We start from the raw sequence: 22,707 nt of genomic DNA on the forward strand, positions 1-22,707 counted from the left end.
AAGAAAAAATTTCTAGCAACAACTTACCATCTTCATAACAAGATTTGTTGACAAGTCCTGGATTTTCTGCAAGAGCTTCATTAATTTCAGTTACTTCTCCTGACAGAGGAGAATAGAGTTCACTAGCAGCTTTCACACTTTCCAAAGCACCAAACTCATCTGAATTGAGAAAATTAAAAAAATATCAAAAGTCAATGACCTGAAAATATAAAATACGGAGAAGTGGTCACCCTTAATATAGGCATGATAGCACATTTTAAATATCTTTAAAGATTTTACTTATTTATTTGTGAGAGAGAGGGATAGCGAGAGAGAGCAATGAGCAGGTTGCAGAAGCAGAACTCCCGCTGAGCAGGGAGCCTGACACAGGGATTGATCCCAGGACCCTGAGATCATGACCTGAGCCACCCAAGCGCCCCAAAACATTCCAAATATATTTTAAAAATCATAGACTTTGTCATGCTCATAGCACCTGTGATTAGAGTATAAATATTCTCAATAAAGTAGACCTGTTTTAGACAGAGTCAACAACAAATGGCGATGTATCTGAATAGCAGATGTTCTGAAACCCAGTAAAACTCAATTTTCTTTCAATTTACCATGGCTCTGAAAAAGTAAATGAAAATTTTAGGAGATTCTAGTACTGGTGAACTACCTCATCAGACCACCCTTCTTGCAGATAATAATTATAAACTCTGAATAAAACAAAAAACAAATATGAAGGCTCTGAAGAGTGACCAAAGGAAGAGTCCTTTGGTCCTTAAAAGGAGCCCCAAATGGGTGTGATCTTCATTTATAGAATTTGTACTGACAACACTGCCCCATTCAAAGCACACAGTGTAACCAGAACACAGAGAAAACCAGTATCGCTTGCTTGAGAGGTCGAAGGATGGAACATGACTCTGCCAAGGTAGCTGGAAATTGAGGGCTGAAATCCTATAAAGAAGGGAGCCATGGTTAAGAAAAAGTAGTTAACAGATCCCAAAATGACCACAGACCCACATAATGGAATAAGGAGAGAACCTAAAATAACTTTAAAAAGATCATCACATGTGAACACATGGGGGAATACCTGCAAAGAAATGGAAATTTTAAAAATGGACATCCTAGAACTGGAACGTGTAATACCTAAAATGAAATTCACTGGAAGACAGGAACAACAGAAGGGTCAGTGAATGTCAACAAAGAGCACCTGAATTCAACCATATTTCAGCCTTTTGATTGAAATGAAAGACTGAAAATTTAAGAGACTTAGTCACCCGTGGGACAACACTGAGTGATCTGAACTGAATGATACTGAGAATACCATATACCCAAGTATGTGGGATACAGCTAAAATAGTGCTTGGAAGGAAATTATTCGTTAGGCCTCATTTACAAAGAACATCTTAAAAATCAGTGACCTGGGTTCTAAAGACACTAGAAAATGAACAAAAGCAGTCAGTTCATGGGAAGGAGATAATACTTGAAAGGGACAATAGTGACTTAAAAAAAAAAAAAAAAGGCCTTTGGTTTGAAGACAGGCACCAACCTGTCATTTGGGGCAGCCAAAATTCTGAGAGAAAATCTCAGTCTTAGTTGGCATAAGGAACCAGAAGACAAGCTGAGGCCACTGTAACTACTGGAAAGTGAGGTGGGAAATTCCGAAAAGAAAGAGACTAAATAAGGGAGAGCCACAAATCTTGTGCATAAACTCTATCCAAGTCTCTCTGAATGATGCCTGAGCCATGCATGCACACCTGGTGTCCCACCTAAGGCTAAAAGAATTAAACTTAGATTGTAGTTGCTACCCACCACAAGGGAGACAGTATTTTACAGTATGGGTAAAAAGTACTTACTAAATTTTCTACCTTAAGAAAAATTAGAGCACCTTCAGTCTAAGTTGAAGGAAGAAAACAAAGATTTGAGCACAAAATAAATGGACTATAAAAAAAATTACCAGTAAAAATTTGCTTCTTTAAGATTAGTATGATTGATAAATAGCTAACAAGACTGATTTTAAAAAAGAGAGAAAACACACAAATTGCCACATCTTTACTACTAAATCTGACAACATACCATGGAAAAATTCCCCCCAAAACATAACAAAACCAACAATGGTGTACAAAATATGAATAACCTTATTTGTATCAAAAACCTTCCCAGAAAGAAATCATCTGACTCAAGATTTAACTGTTAATTATATGAAACATTTAAAGAAGAAATAATACCAATCTTGCACATTCTCTCAGAAAGCCTGATGCTCCCCCCTGCTTATGCAAGTATGCTCTCTCTCTCTTTCGCTCTCACTCTAACAAATAAATAAAAATCTTAAAAAAAAAAAAGCAAGTCAATATAACTAATTCCAAAATTTGACAAAGCCTTTATAAAAGACCAGTATCTCTCATGAATATTAATATAAAAATGATTAATTAGCAAATCAAATCCTGCAGTATATTTTTAAAGATAATTTTTGCATCACAACTACCAGGAAGGCAAGTCTGATTAAACATTTAAAAAATAACCTTATTCATCATATTAACAAAATAAAGGAGAAAACCCTTATGTGAAGTTAGTAAGATGGATAAAACAAATGTGACAAAATTCAACAATTTACCATCCATAAATGATTAAAAACAGTCAGCAAACTAGATGGAAAGGAACCTCCTCCTCTGATAATGAGCATCCAGTTGAACTATCATGCCTAAATGATGAAATCTTAATGAATTCTCAAGATCAGGAACAAGGCCAAGGCAATGATGTCTACCTCACGGCTTCTATACAACATCATACTGAGCTCAGGGCTGTGCAATATAAGGCTAGAAAAAGAAAATGCATAAAGACTGAAAAGAAATAAAGCTCTTTATTTTTTATTAATTTATTTACTTTTTTAAAAAGATTTTATTTATTTATTTAACAGACAGAGATCACAAGTAGGCAGAGAGGCAGGCAGATAGGAGAAACAGGCTCCCCGCAGAGCAGGGAGCCCCATGTGGAGCTTGATCCCAGGACATGGGATCATGACCTGAGCCGAAGGCAGAGGCTTTAACCCAGTGAGCCTCCCAGGCACCCCTAAAGCTCTGTATTTACGGATTACAGTACTGTTGACACAGAAGATCCAAAGGAATCTAGAAAATGTTAAGAATCATTGAATTTAATAAGGCCCAAAATGAAAGCAAAAACTATGACAAGTTTTAAGAAAAAAACATGGAGAGTACCTTTGCAAACTTGGTATATGCCCCAGCTGGTCAAACTTTCTCAGTTTATACTGCCCTAAGATTTTAGTAACATATTTTTCATTTTAAACTACACCTACTTACTGATAATGTGTGTCTGCTGCATACTCTACAACTTCTCCATCAGGGAATCAGACTGAACACCAACCACTGTGTTATGATCCTTGTTTACTTTCATGCAGTATTTGCTTCAAAGACACATTACTCAAGATAACACCTAATCTAATCTAATATTGGAACTAACTCTACTGAGCTATCAGTGTGGTGTCCAAAAAAGGTTGAAAATTTTAAATATCCCATAGCTGCAGGGTATATAGGATGGGAACCAGGGAGACAAAGATTCTTGGAAAAGATGCAATGTTCTATACATAAATAAAAACACTAATAACTTGGACTTGTTAAAAATTAAAGCTTATAAAAAAAGTTATGAAAATGATAAGGCAAAATCAAAAACTATTAAAAAAATATATAGAATGCTTAAAAATCAATGGTAAGAAGACAACCCAAATAAATTTGGTAAAGGCTTGACTAGAGATTATAAACAAACAAAAAAAGATGAGTAGCAAAGCACATGGATGGGTGCTCAAGAATAATTTGTCATTTCACAGTGGGATGATATGCAGTGCCTAGAACTCTCATATTGCTGGTGAAATGTAAAACAGTACAGCTACTTTGGGAAACTGGCGGTTTCCTACGAAGCTAAACATACAACTACTACACTACAAGCCAGAAATTCCACACACATACACATATACATAAACACCCACCCAAGAGAAATGAAGACATCTACCAAAACCACTTCTACAAAAAAGTTTACAGCAGCTTTATTTCTAATAGCTAAAAACTAAAAATAACACAGAAATCCATCAACAGGAGAAAAGATGAAAAGATTACATAATGGTACAATATTCGGCAATAAAAAAGTAAACTACTGATCACTCAACATAAACCTCAGTGTCATAATATTGAACCAAAAAAGCCAGACGTAATATAAAAACTGTGTGGTGCCTTTAATGAAGAAAAATAATACACAAAACTAACCTATGGTGACAGAAATCAGAGAACAGGTTGTCTCAAGAAGGGTTTTAATTGACAAGGTTTACAGTGTTTGTCTAATCGCATTGGATTATACACTTCATGAATTCACTATGTAAATTTTACATCAATTTTATAAAAGCCTTTGTCAGAAGTCTAAAGTACTTCTTAGGGATATTTACGTTAACATAAGTTTTTTAACCACAGAAAGCAGGTTCATGCTGCTCATTTTTTGTAAAGAGATGTTCAAATCAGGATCTCTTGCTTGAGAGAAGCAGAGTGGGTACAAAACATTATGAGAAAGGAACAACTGATCTCTGATGCCCAGAACACAGAAAAATGAACAGATAAAGATTATTAATCACAAGGGTCTTATTATGAACGGAAAATGTTCCTAAGAAGACCTTCAAAAAGGAAGATATGACTTAATATAATATGAGAACCAGAAAGCAGAAAAAGTTCAAACGAGATAAATGACTGGGGAAAGTTTAAGTAGAAAAAACATGGCCAATATTGTCCAAGATATTTAGAAAAAGATTCTTTTTTTTTTTTTTTTAAAGATTTTATTTATTTATTTGACAGAGAGAAATTACAAGTACACTGAGAGGCAGGCAGAGAGAGAGAGAGAGAGAGAGAGAGAGAAGGAAGCAGGCTCCCTGCTGAGCAGAGAGCCCGATGCGGGACTCGATCCCAGGACGCCGAGATCATGACCTGAGCCGAAGGCAGCGGCTTAACCCACTGAGCCACCCAGGCGCCCCTAGAAAAAGATTCTTTACTGGCTCCAAAGAAAAACAAATATTACCTTCTCATCCTACTATTGGATATGGCCATATGACAAAGTCATACTTGAGGATTTTGCTGCCATTTTGTGACCTCTGACACAATGACGCAGAAAAAGCATGAAAAAGAGGTCCTGTCCTTGATGACCCTCCACTGTACCACTGAGCTAATCCCGTTTCCACCTATCTCCAGACTTCTTGAAGGAGATAAACCCCAACTGCAATCTTTTAGGTGAGTTTTCTGTTACTTGGATAAAAAGCACTCTAACTGGTCCTAGGTGCAAATAAGTTATTATTCAAGATAAAGGAAACATATGGCATGAATAACATACCAAGATGAGAAAAATACTCACCTTGTTTGTTCAGTTTTGTCCCGACCTCAGGCAGACTACAGTAAACAACATCTCCCAAAGCTTCCTAAAACAAACAAAACACAAACCTTTAAGAAATCAAATTAAACCTTCCAGTGAATAGAAACAAATCAAACGCTAACCTTCTATAATTCAGACAGTATGTATTTTACACCCCAGGAGCCACATTCTTTAGTTTTTCTTACAACCCTTCAAAAAATGCAGAACAGCTAGCCTGGTCCACAAGCAGCAGTGTCACAAACCATATTCCCCTCACCCCAGATACTAGCTCCTCTGAAAACAAACACACCTTGTGCTTTTCCACCTCCACAGTTTTGCTTATTAGGCCCTTTTGCCTGCAGTATTTGCTGAAATCCTTCCCACTGATCTGTACATAATAGTCCTTGCACTCTCTGAAAGACTTTGACTCCAAGTTAAGAAGTAAGCTCTCCATTAGGTGAGTTACAACTCCTGTACTACTCAGGTCATCCATCATGTAATGTTTTGTGTGTCATTTTCCACGTAGATGATTCCCCTCATAGATAAACTCCAGGAGGGGAAGACAACACTTGTACAGCATTGTACACAGTACCGTGTACTGGGCCTCAGTAGGTACACAGACAGGTCAGTGAAGATACAATTGTCAATGATGCTCAATACCTGATATTCCAACACTTCTGAAGAATACTATATACTCATTTCAGTTACAGTTTCCCTTCCTACCCCAATGGGAAATCATGTATGAGTCCATACTTGCTATCTGGCTTCTCATTTCCTTCTGTATAATTTCTCAATATGGGATCAGTGGGAATAGCGAAATTAAGAGAAAAATATTGGCTAAATAAATGGTTTGCCTTTGTCTAATCTGTGCCAGTCTAGGTTTTCCCTCTTTATCCCCAGGGTCATGCACATATCACAGTGTCCACAAACGCCACCAACACTCCCACACCTTCTGCCTGCTCTTTTTTTCTCCCTTAACTGCCCCAACATGAAACACATTTCTTTCCTGAATAAGGTATATTTTTACTTCTAAGTGTTAACCTTTTAATAATCTCTTAAAACACCTTATACTGCCCTAACTTATCTTTTGCTTGTTTACTTGATTGATGTTCTTTAAAGGGCCCAAAATAACAAGGGACAGAATAAACAATTTTTTTTAAAAGGTAGAGCAATCCAATTTAGGCAAGAGGAGACCGTTTTAAGTATTTCAAGACAATCCAATACCTGTGCAAAATTGCTGATTCCCACTGTTCCAATACCATTTTCTGTTGTTATCCATTCATGCTTGTCTGTGAATTTACGCACTAAAACAGAAGACCAATATTTCAGAAAATCAGTGGTATCACTTCTTCAAAAGCACTTTTCATATCAATACTGTCAAAAGGCAAGACCTTCCCAGTATTTGTGTTTGATTTACTGACACTGCCTTTCAGTAACACACTGCCCAGGAAAAACCAGATCACATGTAAAGACGGAACATCTTCTTACGAGTACCATCATTTAGGCGAAGATGGCTTGATGTGAATGAACGCCTTTTGTATCTTTTGGAGATTTGGTTATTCCAACATCAGTCTAAATCACTCATACAAACTATTTTGGAGCGTACTTCAACTGTATACTCATCTATTACTGGTCTGTCTTACAGAAGGTAGTCTATCCCTCTGTAGACTTGGGGTGAGGAGGCATAAATTTGCTCATAATGCTTGTAAGTGTTCATAAATGAGCACAGATTACTTAACCTGAAGGAAAAAAAAAAGTACCTTTTTAGGTAGAGTTAACCTAAGAGGTTTCATTGCAACTTGGTTATAAAGTGGAATCTTACATGAATGAAACTGACCAAAAACTATAATTTGATTAAGTTACTAAGATTCAATTTTCATTGAATTTAAGCCTGCCCTTGAAGAAAGTGGCTACTATCATTTATTTAAAGAAGCAAACTATAAGACCAGAACTCAACAGTCACCTCAGAGCTAAGGCATTAACTGCTGGAAAGTCAAGCTCTGCTCAACCTTCAATGGACAGGTTAGCCCTTGGCTTTATGAGCGTCTTCTCTTCAAAGACATGGCCAAACTAGTCAAGGATTCCTGAAAAAAAAAACTGATTAAAGTTCAAGACATGTGAAAAAAAGCTATTTAGAATTTAATGTTCATAGTACCTGCTTTAAAGAATAATTTTTTAAAAAGCATATACTATCTTCTTAAATATATGTATTACTTTCTGAGGCCAAATATTTTTCCAAAAACAGTGCCTCAGAAGTTAATAGGACAATGGTTCATCAGTTCAAATGCTGTTTTAGAATATGCCTTTCTGGTTCACTCATATACCTTACCCCAAAGATAGCTGTCCTTAAAACAGCATTAAAATGCTTTGATTACACAGCTCTGATCCACAGCAGAATGTAACTTACTGCTTTCTTTTTCTCCTAATCATTAAAAAACTTTAATTTCATATTCTTCACTGGAAGAAGTTGTAAAATCTCTCACAAAGGGAACTTGCTTTGCTTCATTCCACTTCAAATAGCTAAAATGCTTCAGGTCAATCTGATCTTTCCATAAAGTTTAACTTTGTGTTCTAACTACAACTCTCTCCCCGCACTGCCTTTTCTTGACTACTTCAAGTTTAAAAGCTCTTTCTTGCCAGAAGCCTTCTGGAGCCCTCCAAGATTCCCAGGCCATCCAGCTGGCTCCCACAGCACTCTGTACCACTCTCCCCAGATCCTGACCCTACAACACCCAGCACTGAAGGAGCTAGTGCTTTTATCCATTCTCCCCAGCAAGGAGATGAAGTACAAGGCAAGCAAAAGCGTGGGTTATCTCATTTTCATTTGTATTCCCAGTTCAAACATAGTGCTTACCAAACAGTAAGCACTCAGAGGTTTAAGGAGTGAAGTAATTCTTTGGTTTTAATTAAGTATATTCTGAGCAAAATAATCTGTATAGGTACTTGGCTACAGTCAGTTCTCCCTACCACTCTGTTACAACTCTAGAGCTGGCCGATTACAATACAAATTACAAGAACTTTAAATAAAGTTTTTTAAACTTTCTTTAGTCTAGGGGCAGACAACAATAAATATGACTTCTCTGAGACTACTGTCTCAATTTTGGCCTTGGCATCTTGCCTAATTGTAAAGATAATCCTAGGAGTATGCATTTTCCTCCTTTCAGAGTCATTAGTCAAGGGGCACCTGGCTGCTCACACACACTCAGTTTAACGATTCAGCAACCACAAATTTAGAGGAAAGACAGCAACATCATAAGGTAAATCCATGTTAAGTCCAACTAATTCCAAAGTCCGGGAGACTATTTACAAGGTCAAGCTGTTTAGGCTAAAGACAATGATTATTTTAATTCTCCTTTAAACCCTCAAGCCCAATAGGAAAAAAGTGGACAGATTAGGTAAATAATTACTTTCTTACCGAGTCTTTAAGAACATCATTTTTTGCTTCAAAATGAAGCGTTTTCAGTAATTTATGAAAAGTATGCATTTTCCTCCTTTCAGAGTCATTAGTCAAGGGGCACCTGGCTGGCTCAATAGGTGAGCATGCGACTCGATCTCAGGGTCCTGAGTTCAAGCCGCACTTGAATGGGGTAAGCAAGCATGGAGCTTACTTAAAAAAAAAACAACAGGGGCGCCTGGGTGGCTCAGTGGGTTAAAGCCTCTGCCTTAGGCTCAGGTCATGATCCCAGGGTCTTGGGATCGAGCCCCACATCCGGCTCTCTGCTTGGCAGGGAGCCAGCTTCCTCCTCTCTCTCTGCCTGCCTCTAGCTACTTGATCTCAGGGTCTTGGGATCAAGTCCTGCATCGGGCTCTCTCTCTCTGCCTGCCTCTCTGTCTACTTGTGATCTCTGTCTGTCAAATAAATAAATAAAATCTTTAAAAAACAAAACAAAAACAAACAAACAAAACCCCACCAAAACCCACAACTATTCCAATCACTAGTCAGATAACAAATATTGGCCAATTTTTACCTACTTGATTCTATAATATTTAAAAATGAGTAACATTTACCAAGTACTTACTATGTGTCAGGCTATATGTACAGCGGGTTACCAAGTACTTACTATGTGTCAGGCTATATGTACAGCGGTTACATTATTTCATTTCATCCTCCCAACAACTCTCTGTGGTAGAGGTTATTATCATTTCCATTTTTCTGATGAGGGAAACAGAAGTTAAGTGACTCTGCCCAAGATCACATAGCTTATTAGAGGTAGGATCAAAATGGGAACTTGGGTCTCTCTCTGTTCTTAAAAACCTTGGTGTTTCAGCCAGATCAGGGGTATTGATGTTTTGGACAATATTTAACTAGCTAACTGGAAACTGCAAAAAGCCAGCAGTAGCGCCACACTGAATAACAAAAACAAAAAGAAAAAAAAACCTTGAAATTCATTTCTTCTCTGAGACATGCTTTCCCCTTTGTATTCAAATAGGTAATTACTGATACGTGTCACCAGCAGAACTAAAGGAATACATTAGCAACAGGAGAAAAGCATCTTTATGTTTCAGGCTGTAACAAATCAATGTTATCAAGACTTCCATTTCCAAACAGGTTTCTAGAAACAGTGAACTTAATGAGACAACAGCCATCACAGGCCTATGCACCGCTAAGAAAGAAGCCCGAGTTCTTGGAGGTCCAGTTAGCATCCCAAGCATTTGTGCCCGCAGTTAGAAAACTTTTCCCGCTGCAATAATTGTGCTAAAGTATAAAGTAGCACAGATGACTAAGACATTTGTGGGCAGGGCCCCCAGTTACTTCAACTGCATGTCTATGTGAGGCATCATTTCTGTCCCAACACATCCATAACTCAGTATAGACTTTAGCATAATGTAAGGGTCCAAAAGACTTTATCTCACTGTTTTTAGGAAACAGCCGAGCATTCAAAGTTAAGCTCACTTTTGCTAGTAAAAATCTAGCTCCAGTGCTTTAATTTTATTAAGTGCTCTTGCTTTTGTTTTACTTCACAGAGTTCTCAGTGACAGTCCATGTAGCAAACTAAAGCCTACCATGTCTCCAATTTTAGGGCCCACGATACACACACGCGCAAGAGATAACCTAAGGTTGCCAAGGAGTTTAGCGATGACTGCACGGTTCTCCAGCAGCGAGCGGCCGGAGCTCCCGCTGGAACAAGCCTGCACTCGGCTGCCGCGCGTGTGCTCCAGGCTTCCTCCTCCTGGCTCTCCAACCCGCAGGACAAAGGCTGCAGCATCGGCCACGCGACTAGGGATCCCAGGAGAAGCGAGGGCAGGGGACACCTCGCTTAACCCAGGTGGTCAGCACCGGGGAATCGAGGTAAGGAGCGACCGGGGGGCAGGGAGGCGCCCAACTCCGTCGCCCCAAGCAGCCCGGCTCTCCCCACGTGCCTGCCTGCACTTACCGGAGAGCAGAGCCGAGCCTGTGCGCAGTGTCCGGACGGTACCGGTCCTCAGTCCCCAGGGCCGCAGCAGGCAGGGTGCGGTGGGCGCGGACGTGACGCGCAAGCTGCAGGCCGTAGCCAGCACGCTCCGCAAGGCTCGCAGCGCCATGTTCACAGACGCGCGCGGGTCGTAGTGCAAGCCGTGCGGGAACCCCGGCCCGGCAGGGGCGGGGCGGGGGCGGCCCCGGACCGGAGCGAGCCGGAGCGAGCTGGCTGGTAGGAGGGTGGTGCTTGGTAGGGGCAGGGGTGGGGATTCCAGGCCAGGCACGGCCCTGGATAGGGGAACAAGCGCGAGAGGGGCGGGGATATACGGAAGAATTGCGGCCCGGAAGGGGTGGGGGGGCGAGGGGCGGGGCCTAAGCTCAGTAGCTGGTTGGAGGGGGCGAGTGGGGCGGGACTGGACCTCGTCCCCGGGAGTCGCTTTCCGGCAAGTGAAAGTGCAAAGTCAGCAGTTCCAGCTTTGCCAGAGTGAGAGACACTAGGGGGCATTGAGAAGGGTTCCCGATAGAGATGGCATCTCGGGGCGCGCATCCGTGCACAGTGTCTTTTTGACACTTAAAAATACTGGAAACAATCCAGGAACCCAACTTTATTACTTTACAGATCCCAAGAGGCTTAGGTACCCCAAATGGGACAGACAGAATCATGAAGCTCATAGAGGTGCAAGGACTTGTCTAAGGGTCGGAAATGTCTCGTTGGTGGATGCGTGGAAGGCAGTTAGCTAATGCAGGAGCAATCAAAAGCTGAAACCTACCATGGTCAGTTCCTTGCTTAAGTAGCCAGCCCCATGACCAAGACCTTTCCAGAAAAGCAGAAGACATGTTCCCATTCAAGAGACGAAATAATCAAGTTCTGGGGAAAATAATTAAGTTCTGGGAGAGACCTTACCTTCAACACAAATTTTATGGAGTGGGCAGGAATCAGCAAAGAAACACCAGAGTGAGAAACACCTCAAGCTGCACATCTTCATTATTACAGGGTGGGCACCTTAAAGTGATGTGTGTGTCTGGTGGGGGGGGGGGGTTGTTTAGAAGACCCATGCTGTTGCACTGAGCTTCTACCCCACTCATAAAATAAGCACTGTCAGCGCATCTGTCATATTCCATCTTCCTTTCCCTTGCTATGTGCCAGGGACTGTGTAAACATTATCTTTTTAATCCTCTCCAGACCCCTTTCTGATAGGTATTACTTTTGTTTCACAGGTGAGGAACTGGAGGCTCAGAAAGGTTAAATGACTTGCCCAAGAGTGGAATGGGGAAAGCATTTATAGCTCAAGCTGCTATTAGATGGCAGTAGCAGAACTTGACCTCTAGTTGGATTCAAGGTCAACTGCTCTTAAACTCTGTTACTATGTGCCTCCCTTTGGGAAGCTGATGGCTCACAGTGGTTTTCTCTAAAGTCCAGATCTTGACTAGCTTCTATAATGTCAATATTCTGTTTTTATTGTTGTTTTCTTGTAAGCCATCATAGCATACTGCAAACCATGCCCTAAAATATTTATTCCTTGTTTGATTAATGCATTTGGTGGAAAAAACAAGGTCACATACCAGTCTGTGGACAATATCACATGTCCTTCCACTAAAACAGTAGGAAATGTGTCAATTTTTTTAATAAGCATTAGGATAACCAAAAAAAAATTTGTTTTTCATAACCGATAACCTTTGTAACATCCATGGCTTGAGATTTGAAAGGTCATCTCATAACATGTTTGGTACAGACACCTGAAAATTGCAAACACCTCAAAAGGGACCCACTCATGTCTTAAAGCTTTTTTTTTTCCTCTCATAACAATACAACTGAAGGAGTTGCCAGTTTGATATTTACAGTCAGTTTAGGACTGTAGAGAAGATGGGAAAGATGAGAGAGATGAAGAACTTAGAAATTCTCCAGATCTTAGAACTTTTCCTATTTAAAACAAACTGTATGGGGCACCTGGGAGGCTCAGTTGATTAAGCATCTTCCTTCAGCTCAGGTCATGATACCGGGGTCCTCGGATGGAGCCCAAAGTTGGACTTCCTGCTCAGCAAGGAGTCTGCTTCTCACTCTCTCTCTCCCCTGGCTCATGCTCTCTCTCCCCCACATCCCTCTCCCCTCGCCCTCATAAATAAAATCTTAAAAAATAAAAATACAAAAACAGACTGTACCTATCTGGGTAGGTCTCTGTACCAGTCTATTGAGAATGTGTGTACACCTTGCTATGGGTTATTTGATGAACATCTGTGCACATAAAGCTAGTGTTCATACCTGACACAATAAAGAATGGATGATGGGCTTTTGGTAGTATAGAAGATGATGAAATCCCCAGTGTCCATGTTGTATGGCTCTTTATAAAGGATCCAGGGTATTTTTGTGTTTGTTTTGTTTTTATTGTCAGGGTGGGATCCTGATTCACCTGTCATAAAAAGACATTTAAGTTCTCATCCAGAAAGAAGGCAGTAGTTCAACTCCAGGATTGATTAAGTCAGTCATCAAGCATTCATGTTCCTCTCATCTTTCTGCTCTGTTATGTTCGGATTGCTCCCCATGATTTCAAGGTAGCCTCCAAAGTTCCAGGAGTCTTGATCAGACTAGACAATATCTAGCAGCATAAGACCCTACGTCTCTGTGTCTCTCTTTATTAGCAAGTAAACCTTTCCAGGCAGTATCCTGGAGACTTCAGTTTTCATTGGCTAGAACTTGTCATGTGACTACCCTAACTCTCTCACATCAAGGGAATGGATTATTAAGACAAATCAGGATTTACCTTAGGTCGCTACAGGGTCACCTTCCCATGAGTCATGTGGGAAAAGGGTAGAGGTCTACCAGAACAAAGTTGGGTTCCAACAGTGAGGAGGAAAGCATGAGATGGATTTGGGGCAGGCAGCCTGGAGGATCTGTTATCACAGGTATGTGAAGAGGAGGACCCAGACATGTGAGCTGGAGAGGATATGTGAGGTGTGTCCCGTGCATGGGGGAAGGATAATGTGCCCTTAGTCGCACAAACCAACCCTTTTATTGTCTAGATCTGTGGTTCAAAGAATTTAGAGCCTGGTTATCAAGTCTGACTGCTCATGGGAATCACCTGGTCTTTAAAACTATTGTTGCCTGAGTCCTAGCCCAGAGGTTCTCATGTATTGGAATGAAGTCTTCAGATTCTAGCATGTAGCCCAGGTTGTGAACCACTGGTGTAGATCAACAATTCCCGTAGTGTCCTCTAAGGAACACTAGCTTTTTTTTTTTTTTTTTTTTTTTTTAAGGAACACTAGCTTTGACTGAGGTGCTGCAGTACTGGATCCCTGGGTTAGAGAGGTTTAGGAGTAGCAATACACTTTCTCTCTTGTGCTCATCTCATCCCAGCAGTGCCCTTTTAGCAAATTAAAAACAATGACAATTCCCATCCCAGAGAACTTGTATAACCTTTTATACAAGTGTGTTTCTCACATTTCTTTGATTCAGAAACATTTCTGAGGGAATGACACCTGTTATGTTGAGTTGTGCTCCCTACAGAGATACACTGGAGTCCTAACGCCCAATACTCAAAATGAGATCAGAATTGGAAATGGGGTTGTTGAGGATATAATTAGTTAAGACGAAGTCATAATGGAGTAGGATGGGCCATCAATCCAGTATGGCTAGAGAACTTATAAGAGGAAAAGAAACACAGGGACAGATACAAGGAAGAAGGCCATGTGATGACACAGAGATTAGAATGATTCATCCTCAGGCCAAGGAACACCAAAGAACACCAAAAGCCAGAAGAGAACATGTCCCCTTTGACACCTTGATTTTGAGCTTCTATAAATATCTGTTATTTTAAGCCACCTAGTTTGTGCCACTTTGTTCTGGCAACTGTAGCCAATTTATATGACGGCTATTAACCTCTCTTCCCAAACACAGTTTGGGAAACTCTGAACTAGAATCATTCAGAAACAATCCCTGACCAACCAAGAAGATTAAATAGTTCACAGACATTATTTTTCCCAAACTCCAGACAATATTCGTTTTATTTCTAGAAGGAAATACATTTGAACAAACAGTCTATCACAGTAATGACAATTGCACATATCTCTCTATATATTTTTCTTATTTTTTCATTTGCCGGATGTGATGCCTTTTCTATGCACACAGGAAAACATCCAGAGAGAATGTAGAATCACCAGTAAACATAGGTCTGAGGCTTTGGCCTTCCCCTTCTATAACTGTTTATATTTGGATGAAGAGCTTAACCACTGGGTGCAGCTGGTGCAGGTGGAGGGGGCCAGGCCTCTGACCCGCTACTTGGGCAGCTCACTGCTGTTTCCAGGCTCCTCTGTTTTACATTTAATCCCCAGGAAACCTAGTATTTTCATCAGCAAAAAATCAGCAATCTCTCCTTCCTCCGACAGCTGAAGAGGGAAAAAGAACCATGTGACGTACATAGAACCATCCTCTTTGGAGGCTTCTCTTTCTTTCTAAGGAGAAACCATGGTATAATTGTCCAGTTCGGTCTCTGCCAAAGTCACTTCGGTATTTAGTCAACTTTGTGTTGGGAGTCTCCTTCTTCTGCAAATCCCAAGGGTGTGTTTTCCCACCTTTATCCCGAGGAGGTTCCTTCTTCCCTTATGACGAAAATGGTAAAATTCCCTCTTTCACCCCCAACAGAGACTCTTAGGAATGTATGTGCAAAGACCCTTGTGCATTGCTGCTGGGAATGTGAAACAGTGCAGCTGCTTTGGGAAATAGTTTGCTGGCTTCTCAAAATTTAAACCAGTTACCATATGACTGGTTGAAATACATTTCTAGGCCCAAGATGGAGCTGCTTCTGCCTGGCATGCCATGACAGCAAACTGAAGCTTACAGAACTTTTGGTGTCCCTGTAAATGCTCCCCTGCCTAGAATATCAGGTTGGCCAGTCCCCAAACACAAAGCCACCTCTGGGCTCTATACTTCTGTCTTACCCCAAACAAGGTTGACTGTGTGGCTCCAGCCAATCAGATATATATATTTTTTAGTTTTTCTCTTCCTTGTTCTTTATTATTTCTCCTGTAAAGCTTCCTGTGTTCCGCCTGATTTGTACTTCTCTGAATGGAGACTGTCCACTTCATGAAGTGTTAAAGTTTGTATCGCCTAAGTTTTCTGCTTTAATCATCTTTTAACAGATTCTCAGCCTCGGCTGTATTTTAAAATCACATGGGAAGATTTCAAAAATACCAGTGTTCTACTCATTCATCCAGGGATTCTGTGTTTATTGGTCCCAGTGCAGCAGCGGCAGATGTCCCAAAAGCCCCCATGTGATTCTAACGTACAAGTAGGGCTCAGAATCACTGGGGTTGTGAACGGAGTGCCGCCTTGGGAATCAGGAGACCCAATTCTAGTCTGCCCTTCATTTGCTTGTAATCTCAGGGAAGTAATTTCCTCCTTCTGGACTTGTTTCCCCTCCCATGAAACAGGGGCTTTGGGCGACAATGGTCTCTCAAATACCCATAATGTCTAATGCTGCTCGATCTCTTCCTAGTTCAAGGTCAGTGACTGTTGAAGAATAGACCAAAGGGACTCACCTGATCATATTTTTGCTCCTCATTGAAGGCTACCAGGATGACAGAGATAAATAGATTCAGCACCACAAATGTCATGAAAATGATGCAAGACCCGATCAGGAAAGAGCCAAGCACTGGGCTATAGTCCAGGACCTGTGGGGAAGAAAGCAAGACTCATCCCCAGGAGTCCTGTGACCTAGTGGCCACTTCCCCCAGGCACCCTCAGAGGAAAAACTGGTTCCCAGATGAGACAGGGCCTGGAACTAGGAAGGTCTGCTTCTGCCTGGCAGCTGAGAAAATGGGCAGTGTTCTCAAGAGCTGCTAGGAAAAAGGACAGCCAGCACCCCTTACTCCCTACTGCCACCATTTCCAAATATGGCTACCATTTCTGGCTAGGGCCAGGAACATTCTAGAGACCAGCACAGCCCTCTCCTGAATAGCCAGTGCCTGATGTTCTCCTGTAAGCAGGTGTCCCCAGGGTGAGCTATGGGCCCTAGTATGGGACTATCTGCCTAGAGAAAAGGGAACAATTTTATTTGTCCAAAGTTACCCTGTGCTTATCTGACATGGACTCAAGGGATAACATCCACCCAGGAGGAGGCATTTGAGGAGGGCGCTTTTTCTTTCTCATAAAGGCTTTATGTAGATGGCAATGTCTGTGTCCCCCACCCCCAACCCACCACACCCCATTACCTCCTCATAGTTAAAGATTCCTAGCTGAAGGCTGATCATCGTTTCTGCTGCATCAAAGAGAGTTTTGTAGGAACGGAGTTTCCAACCAAATATTAAGTTTGACTGTTATGGAAAGAGTTCTTGTGAACACAGAAAGAAACCAAGTGACCTCCCCACTCCACCCCCAACGCCTATTGTTTGACAGTAAAGTCAGTGTTCTGGGTCAGCCATATCCTTGGCCTAGCTGTACCCCTAATGCCAGTTCCTACAAGGGCCTGCAGGTGGGTGTGTGTACATACCCAGTTCTGTAAGGAATGAATATGCATTTCTGGGGCTCAGGCATCACCCATTAAGCCACTGTTATGTTCACTCAGATGACTGCTCTAAGAATCCACAATGAAACTAGGCTCCTTTAGGCCCCAACCTTTTTGCTCTTGGGGAGTTGGGTTGCATAACAAAACCGAACCCAGGTTTCTGCCTGGGCCTTACACCCCCACACAGTTATTTCCTCCTCCTTTCCCCCCAAAGATTTCCACTATTGTGTCAGAGACCCAACACTTCCTTGGCTCTGAGTTGGGTGACTTCTGGTCCCAGAGAACACTGCAGTATCCCCAGCTTCTGCACTTCAGATGGAGGACTGAATAAATCCATGTCAACTGAAGGGTCAGGTGGAGTATTTTTGATAAAACCAGACTCCAGCTTTTTAGCGTATACCCTCCATCACTGCATCGACATACCTCGCCCATTTCTCAGGGTGAGAGAGGAAGATGGAGTAGGCTCAGAGACTAGGGAGTCAGGGTTGAGGTAATAGGGACAGAAAAAGGATGAGGAATGGGAGAGGGTTAGAGAGGCCGTGGAAAACACCAGTGGGTGGTCAGGGATGATGGAATGTGAGACTGGATGGGGCCAAGGCGAGAACTGGGAGAAGAGTTGGGGTAGTGAGTGGGTCAGGATTGGGTGAAGGGTCAGAGAGGAGTGGGGGCCCTGGTACTATGGGGAATGTGGACTTGGAGAGGTTGGGGCATATTTAGATGGAGATCAAAATGTGGCAGAGGGTCTTTGTTTCTCACATTAAGTGAAAATGAAAGAGTTGATAGTGCAACATTTTTTTCATTCACAAAAGAGATTTGATTGCCAAACACCTCTCACTGTCAAGGGACTGAGTGAAATGATTTTCGGCACCATTAAGTTCATGCCTCATGTGCGAGGCATCAGGCAGTGACATAGTCTGCAGATGTGTCTGTCCTTCCTTCCCCATCTGCGCAAGTCATCTCCACATCCCCCAACACAGAGGGAATGTTCTGTGCATGTCTGAGCAGTTGGGATGTCAGGAGACCTGACACATCCAGACAGGGTCGAGATACAGAAGGGAATTCTTTGTTGGAGGTAGTTAGCCATTTCAGTCGTAGAGACTATACCTCCTCACTCTTACCCATCTGAGGTCTCTAGCCTTTTTCATTTGGGTTGGCCAGTTTATGAGCTCCCAGCTTAAAAGCCCTGGACTTAGAAGCCCCATCTTCTCCCTCAGGTACTGAAGTCTTCTCAACCCTAACCCTCAACCCCCCACCCCTGAGAAGCCTTTGCTTCCAAGGAGACCAGCCTTGAAGGTTTTACTGAAGAAACCACTCACCGCAATGGAGTAAGCCAGAAGCATGATAAGGATGACAACAATGAAGCCTGAAATGTCCCCCCAAGCCCGGCGCAGGGCTGAAGTGATCATGTTCATTTTGGGGTTCAACCTGAGCAGATGCCAAAGCTTCACTGTGGACAGCAGTACCAGGAAGGCAATGATGTAGCCAAGGGCAGCATCAGCTGCTGCTGTCTCACCAAAACTGATCTCCCTGTGGGACCGAAAGGGGAGACTAGGTCTCAGAGACTATGGAATCTCAGCGTAGGAGGCTGGATTGGATTTAACATGATCCCAGAGGCCATCACTTCCCATAATAGGTCTGAGAGATAGAACTGGTCCAATTTCCCCAGCCAGGTAATGGTGAGCTGGTGATGATGGTGATGGTGGGATGATGGTTATGATGTGAATACGATAGTGATGTTGGTGATAATGATGGGGATGATGGTGAGGATGATGCCTATGATAGGGATGATGATGTTGATGGTAGTCATGGGACCAGTACCTAGCATTTTTGGTTAATGGCTGCAGAGCTATGGAAGAAGAGCAAAGGAGGAAACCTCCCAGTGTCAAGAAGATGGAAGTAAGGGCATTCCGTGAGCCTCCCCTCCTGGTTTGGGGTCCATGGTTTAGATGCCCTGCCCTCCCTCACACTTTCTGAGTGTGTGCCTGCCCTGCCCTTGCATTTGAAGGAGGGATGGAAGTACCATTCAGTTTCTTTGCTAAGTTAGGGCCTGTTGAACCTCAACTGCATTGTCTCAATTGACCTTCAAGATCACTGGATGAGGTAAGTATTACTGTCTCCGTTCTACAGATAAGGATGAAGGATTGGCTCAAGGTCACAGAGCTAGTGACATAACTAGTGGTGGAAGGATGAGAGTTGGAATCCAGGCATGTCTGATTTCACTCTGCCCTTCATTCCCTTCTCTTCCTATATTTGAACTTTTAATTCAGTCTTAATGTCGTTGTATCATTAACATGACATAGAACTAAGGATGCCTGAGCAACTCAGTGAGCCAAGCATCCCACTCTTTATCTCAGCTCAGCTCTGTTCTCAGGGTTGTGTGTTCAAGCCCTGTGCTGGGCTCCACACTGAGCATGGAACCTACTTAAGGAAAAAAGAAAAAAAAAAAAAAAAGTAAAATGGAGTAGACCTATATCTGGTGACATGGATGGAGAACAGGTTGTTGTTACAGGATTTCCTTTTCCTTTGGTGCCTGTGGTTCTGGGTCACAACACTTTGACCAAAGAGTGGTGGGCAGCAAAGCAAAGTTTCCTGAGCAATAGTCAAGTGATAATTCGAAGCTCCTGAAGAGGGAGGAGACCTCTGGGCTTGCCCCGGGAGTTTCTAAATCTATGGGTCTTTATGGGCTTGCTTAGTTGTTTTAATCTGATAAACCCTCCATGCATTTGTCATTCAATCAGGTTTTTGTCATCCATCAGTGGGAAAGAATGGAGGGCTCTTTCCAGGGTGGTGTAAAATGCTTTTAAGGCTGTTTTCCTCTTTGGTTGGGGGGTGGGGGGCTTTGTTCCTGCCTGCCTTTCTTACCTGAAAAACAAAAGGGGGTGGATGTTGATAATTCCATCTTTTAGAAGTTTAGGGAAGATTAAAGTATATAAGATGATGCTTTTAAAGTGTTTTTATAACAGAGTACAGCATCCAACAATAAATAAATGTTTTCCATATCAATAAAATCAGTGGATGAGTCAAGACGCAAAATGGTTTGAAGTAAGGATTGGGATCCTATAGACACACAAGCTAGGTTTTGGGGTTTTTTGTTTGTTTGTTTTGTTTTGTTTTAAGATTTTAAGAAATCTCTACACCCTACATAGGACTCAAACTCATGATCTTGAGATTAAGAGTCACATGTTCTACTGACTTAGCCAGCCAGGTACTCCTTAAGGATTTTAATTTTAAGTAATCTTAAAATTACTTTGTAAGCATGAGGCTCGAATTTATACCCCCCAAGATCAAGAACTGCATGGTCTACTGACTGAGCCCCTCTCATAAGCCCCTCTCATAAGGTTTACATTACTTCTCTGCCACCTTTTAACTCTGTGGCTTGGAAGTTAGCTCTCTGAGCTTCAGTTTCTTTCTCTCTCTCTCTCTTTTTTAAATCTTTTATTTATTTATTTATCAGAGAGAAACAGCACAATCCGGGGAGCAGCAGACAGAGGGAGAAGCAGGCTCCCTGCTGAGCAAGGAGCCGGATGCAGGACTGTATCCCAGGACCCTGGGATCATGACCTGAGCTGAAGACAGAGGCTTAAATGACTGAGCCACCCAGGCATCCCTTCAATTTCTTTATTTGTAAAATGGAGTAGTGTTAATGTAAGCAGAAAGAGTTATGTGTCCCCAGAAACAGAAAGACCTAGCTTTCTTGACAATAGGAAGTCATTTTAGGCCCCCAGCCATCTTGTGAGTGAATGTAAGAATAAAACAGCCATTATCAGGCCAGGAGATAGTCTGATCGTATCAGGGACAGTCAGCCTGAAACAAAAGCAAGATTGACTTGATGTGCATTCTTGAGTTCTCTTTGCAGGATCTAAAACTCCTTGAGTACTCAGATACCAGACCAACTAAAGCCAGGGAATTGATAATGCTGACCTTTGCCAGGCCGAGTGACTTTGACCTGGACTCAATTACCCTAAGATGACTTCTGCCCCAAGGCCGTGGTGTATTTCCCATCGTGCCTGCAAGCCCATTCCGAATATGCATTCCCCCTTACCTCAAAACCACCAGTTTTGTTGTTTGAGGAGACACTGCTTTGGAAAAGATCCTTGGTGTTCTCCTTCACTTTTTGCAAACAAAATTCTGCCTTTTCCTACTCTTTTGGCTTGGTGGTGTGTTTTGGCTGGACACCCACCAAGAGGCAAACTCACGTTCAAGTAGTAACAACATGTACCATTGTGGGTTCTCCTGAGCATCTGGTGGGCTAGTGCCTCTTGCCTAGCAGAGTGGACACTTTGTAAATGGTATCAGATGTAGGCAGACTGGTGTGCTGCTACATCTTCTGGGCAGGGACCTTCACAGGGTGTCACATGGTTTTATGTTTTGGTAAGATTTTCAAAAGTAAGATACTGTTCTATTTTGTCTTAAAGAGCTTTCTCAACTACAGATGTGTTAGGCCCCAAACCTGAATCTAAGTGGTAGCTATAGTTATGTTTTTCAAGAGTGAACCTGATCTGAGGATCAACAAGATTTCAAAAGCCACACCACCACCCGCAGACCACCCTCCCTACCCCCGCCGCAACCCTGGGGCCACAGAGCTGGAGGAAACAGGTCTAATATGGGAGTTGGGCCCCGAGGCAGAGCCACTTACTCCTCCCCATGGTTCCGGTAGTGCTGGAGGTCTCGTTCTGCCAGGATGGCCCTCTTCACAAACATCGCCAGGGCACTCCAGCTGGCCAGGATGATGGTTAGCTCCAGAAGATTCCACTTGCTATAGAAATAGCACCACCTCTGTTTCCTCATGAGCTTGCCCTGGGAGAAGAGCTGGAGGTTCTACCACATGCTATAGCCAGAACTGTGCCTCCCCACCCCTTCCACCATGGCTCTTCAAAGCACCCAAGATGACCCTCCTAGAGAAGCTTCTCAATAAAGAAGCCCCAGAGTACCTGGGGCCTCTCCCCAGCCTTGTGCACACACCTCATCTGCTTTCAGCACCAGCATGGGTTGTAGAATTGGGGGCACATAAGAGTAACAGCATCTAACAAGAAAAATATTTAATTATCCCACTCGTTCATTTACTTTAGAAAACCTATCATTGTGAAATCTTTCTCTGCCCCTTTGAGATGTATGTAAATCTTCTTGAAAGTTAAACTAGCTTCAGGAATGTTTTTCTAAAGGACCTGGGAGCTTTCTCTTTGAAGGGTGAACATGAAGGAAGGTAGTACCCTTCATTTGCAGTTTCTCTGGGAGGGTCAAAGGTATTATGTTGTGCAAGTTCTAAGCCTCAAGTGGTAGGCACCTGGTTCCAGGTTGCACAATTACCTCCTAGTGTGAACATGTACATTTATTTTTCCTTTCGATAAAGGCAGTTACAAAAGTGGCCATCCCAATTACTAGCTGAATTTAGGGTGGACTAGTAGGACAGATGATGCCATGCATCCTCTTGAGGA

At 42.3% G+C, this 22,707-nt stretch overlaps 3 protein-coding genes across 3 annotated transcripts in view; all 3 read right to left on the reverse strand.

Moving 5' to 3' along the window:
* Positions 1–115, reverse strand: part of C17H16orf46 (chromosome 17 C16orf46 homolog) — a 21,294-nt gene extending 21,179 nt beyond the window's left edge. Inside the window, exon 1 of the mRNA XM_059383641.1 lies at positions 28–115. The gene's annotated coding sequence lies outside the window, so the exon portion shown is untranslated. The remainder of the gene's footprint in view (positions 1–27) is intronic.
* GCSH (glycine cleavage system protein H) overlaps positions 1–11,088 on the reverse strand; it is a 13,615-nt gene extending 2,527 nt beyond the window's left edge. Inside the window, exons 1-4 of the mRNA XM_059383642.1 lie at positions 10,754–11,088; positions 6,603–6,682; positions 5,382–5,445; positions 28–159 (exon numbers count right to left, since the gene is read on the reverse strand). Of these exons, the coding sequence (XP_059239625.1) occupies positions 28–159; positions 5,382–5,445; positions 6,603–6,682; positions 10,754–10,901 (424 nt within the window). The 5' untranslated portion in view covers positions 10,902–11,088. The remainder of the gene's footprint in view (positions 1–27; positions 160–5,381; positions 5,446–6,602; positions 6,683–10,753) is intronic.
* A 3,871-nt stretch (positions 11,089–14,959) lies between these two features.
* LOC132006030 (polycystin-1-like protein 2) overlaps positions 14,960–22,707 on the reverse strand; it is a 162,106-nt gene continuing 154,358 nt past the window's right edge. The window contains exons 40-43 of the mRNA XM_059383644.1: positions 21,909–22,069; positions 18,590–18,800; positions 16,309–16,440; positions 14,960–15,156 (exon numbers count right to left, since the gene is read on the reverse strand). Coding sequence (XP_059239627.1) covers positions 15,046–15,156; positions 16,309–16,440; positions 18,590–18,800; positions 21,909–22,069 — 615 coding nt within the window. The 3' untranslated portion in view covers positions 14,960–15,045. The remainder of the gene's footprint in view (positions 15,157–16,308; positions 16,441–18,589; positions 18,801–21,908; positions 22,070–22,707) is intronic.

The sequence above is a fragment of the Mustela nigripes genome, chromosome 17 (assembly GCF_022355385.1).
Source record: "Mustela nigripes isolate SB6536 chromosome 17, MUSNIG.SB6536, whole genome shotgun sequence".
In the NCBI taxonomy this organism is placed as follows: domain Eukaryota; kingdom Metazoa; phylum Chordata; class Mammalia; order Carnivora; family Mustelidae; genus Mustela; species Mustela nigripes.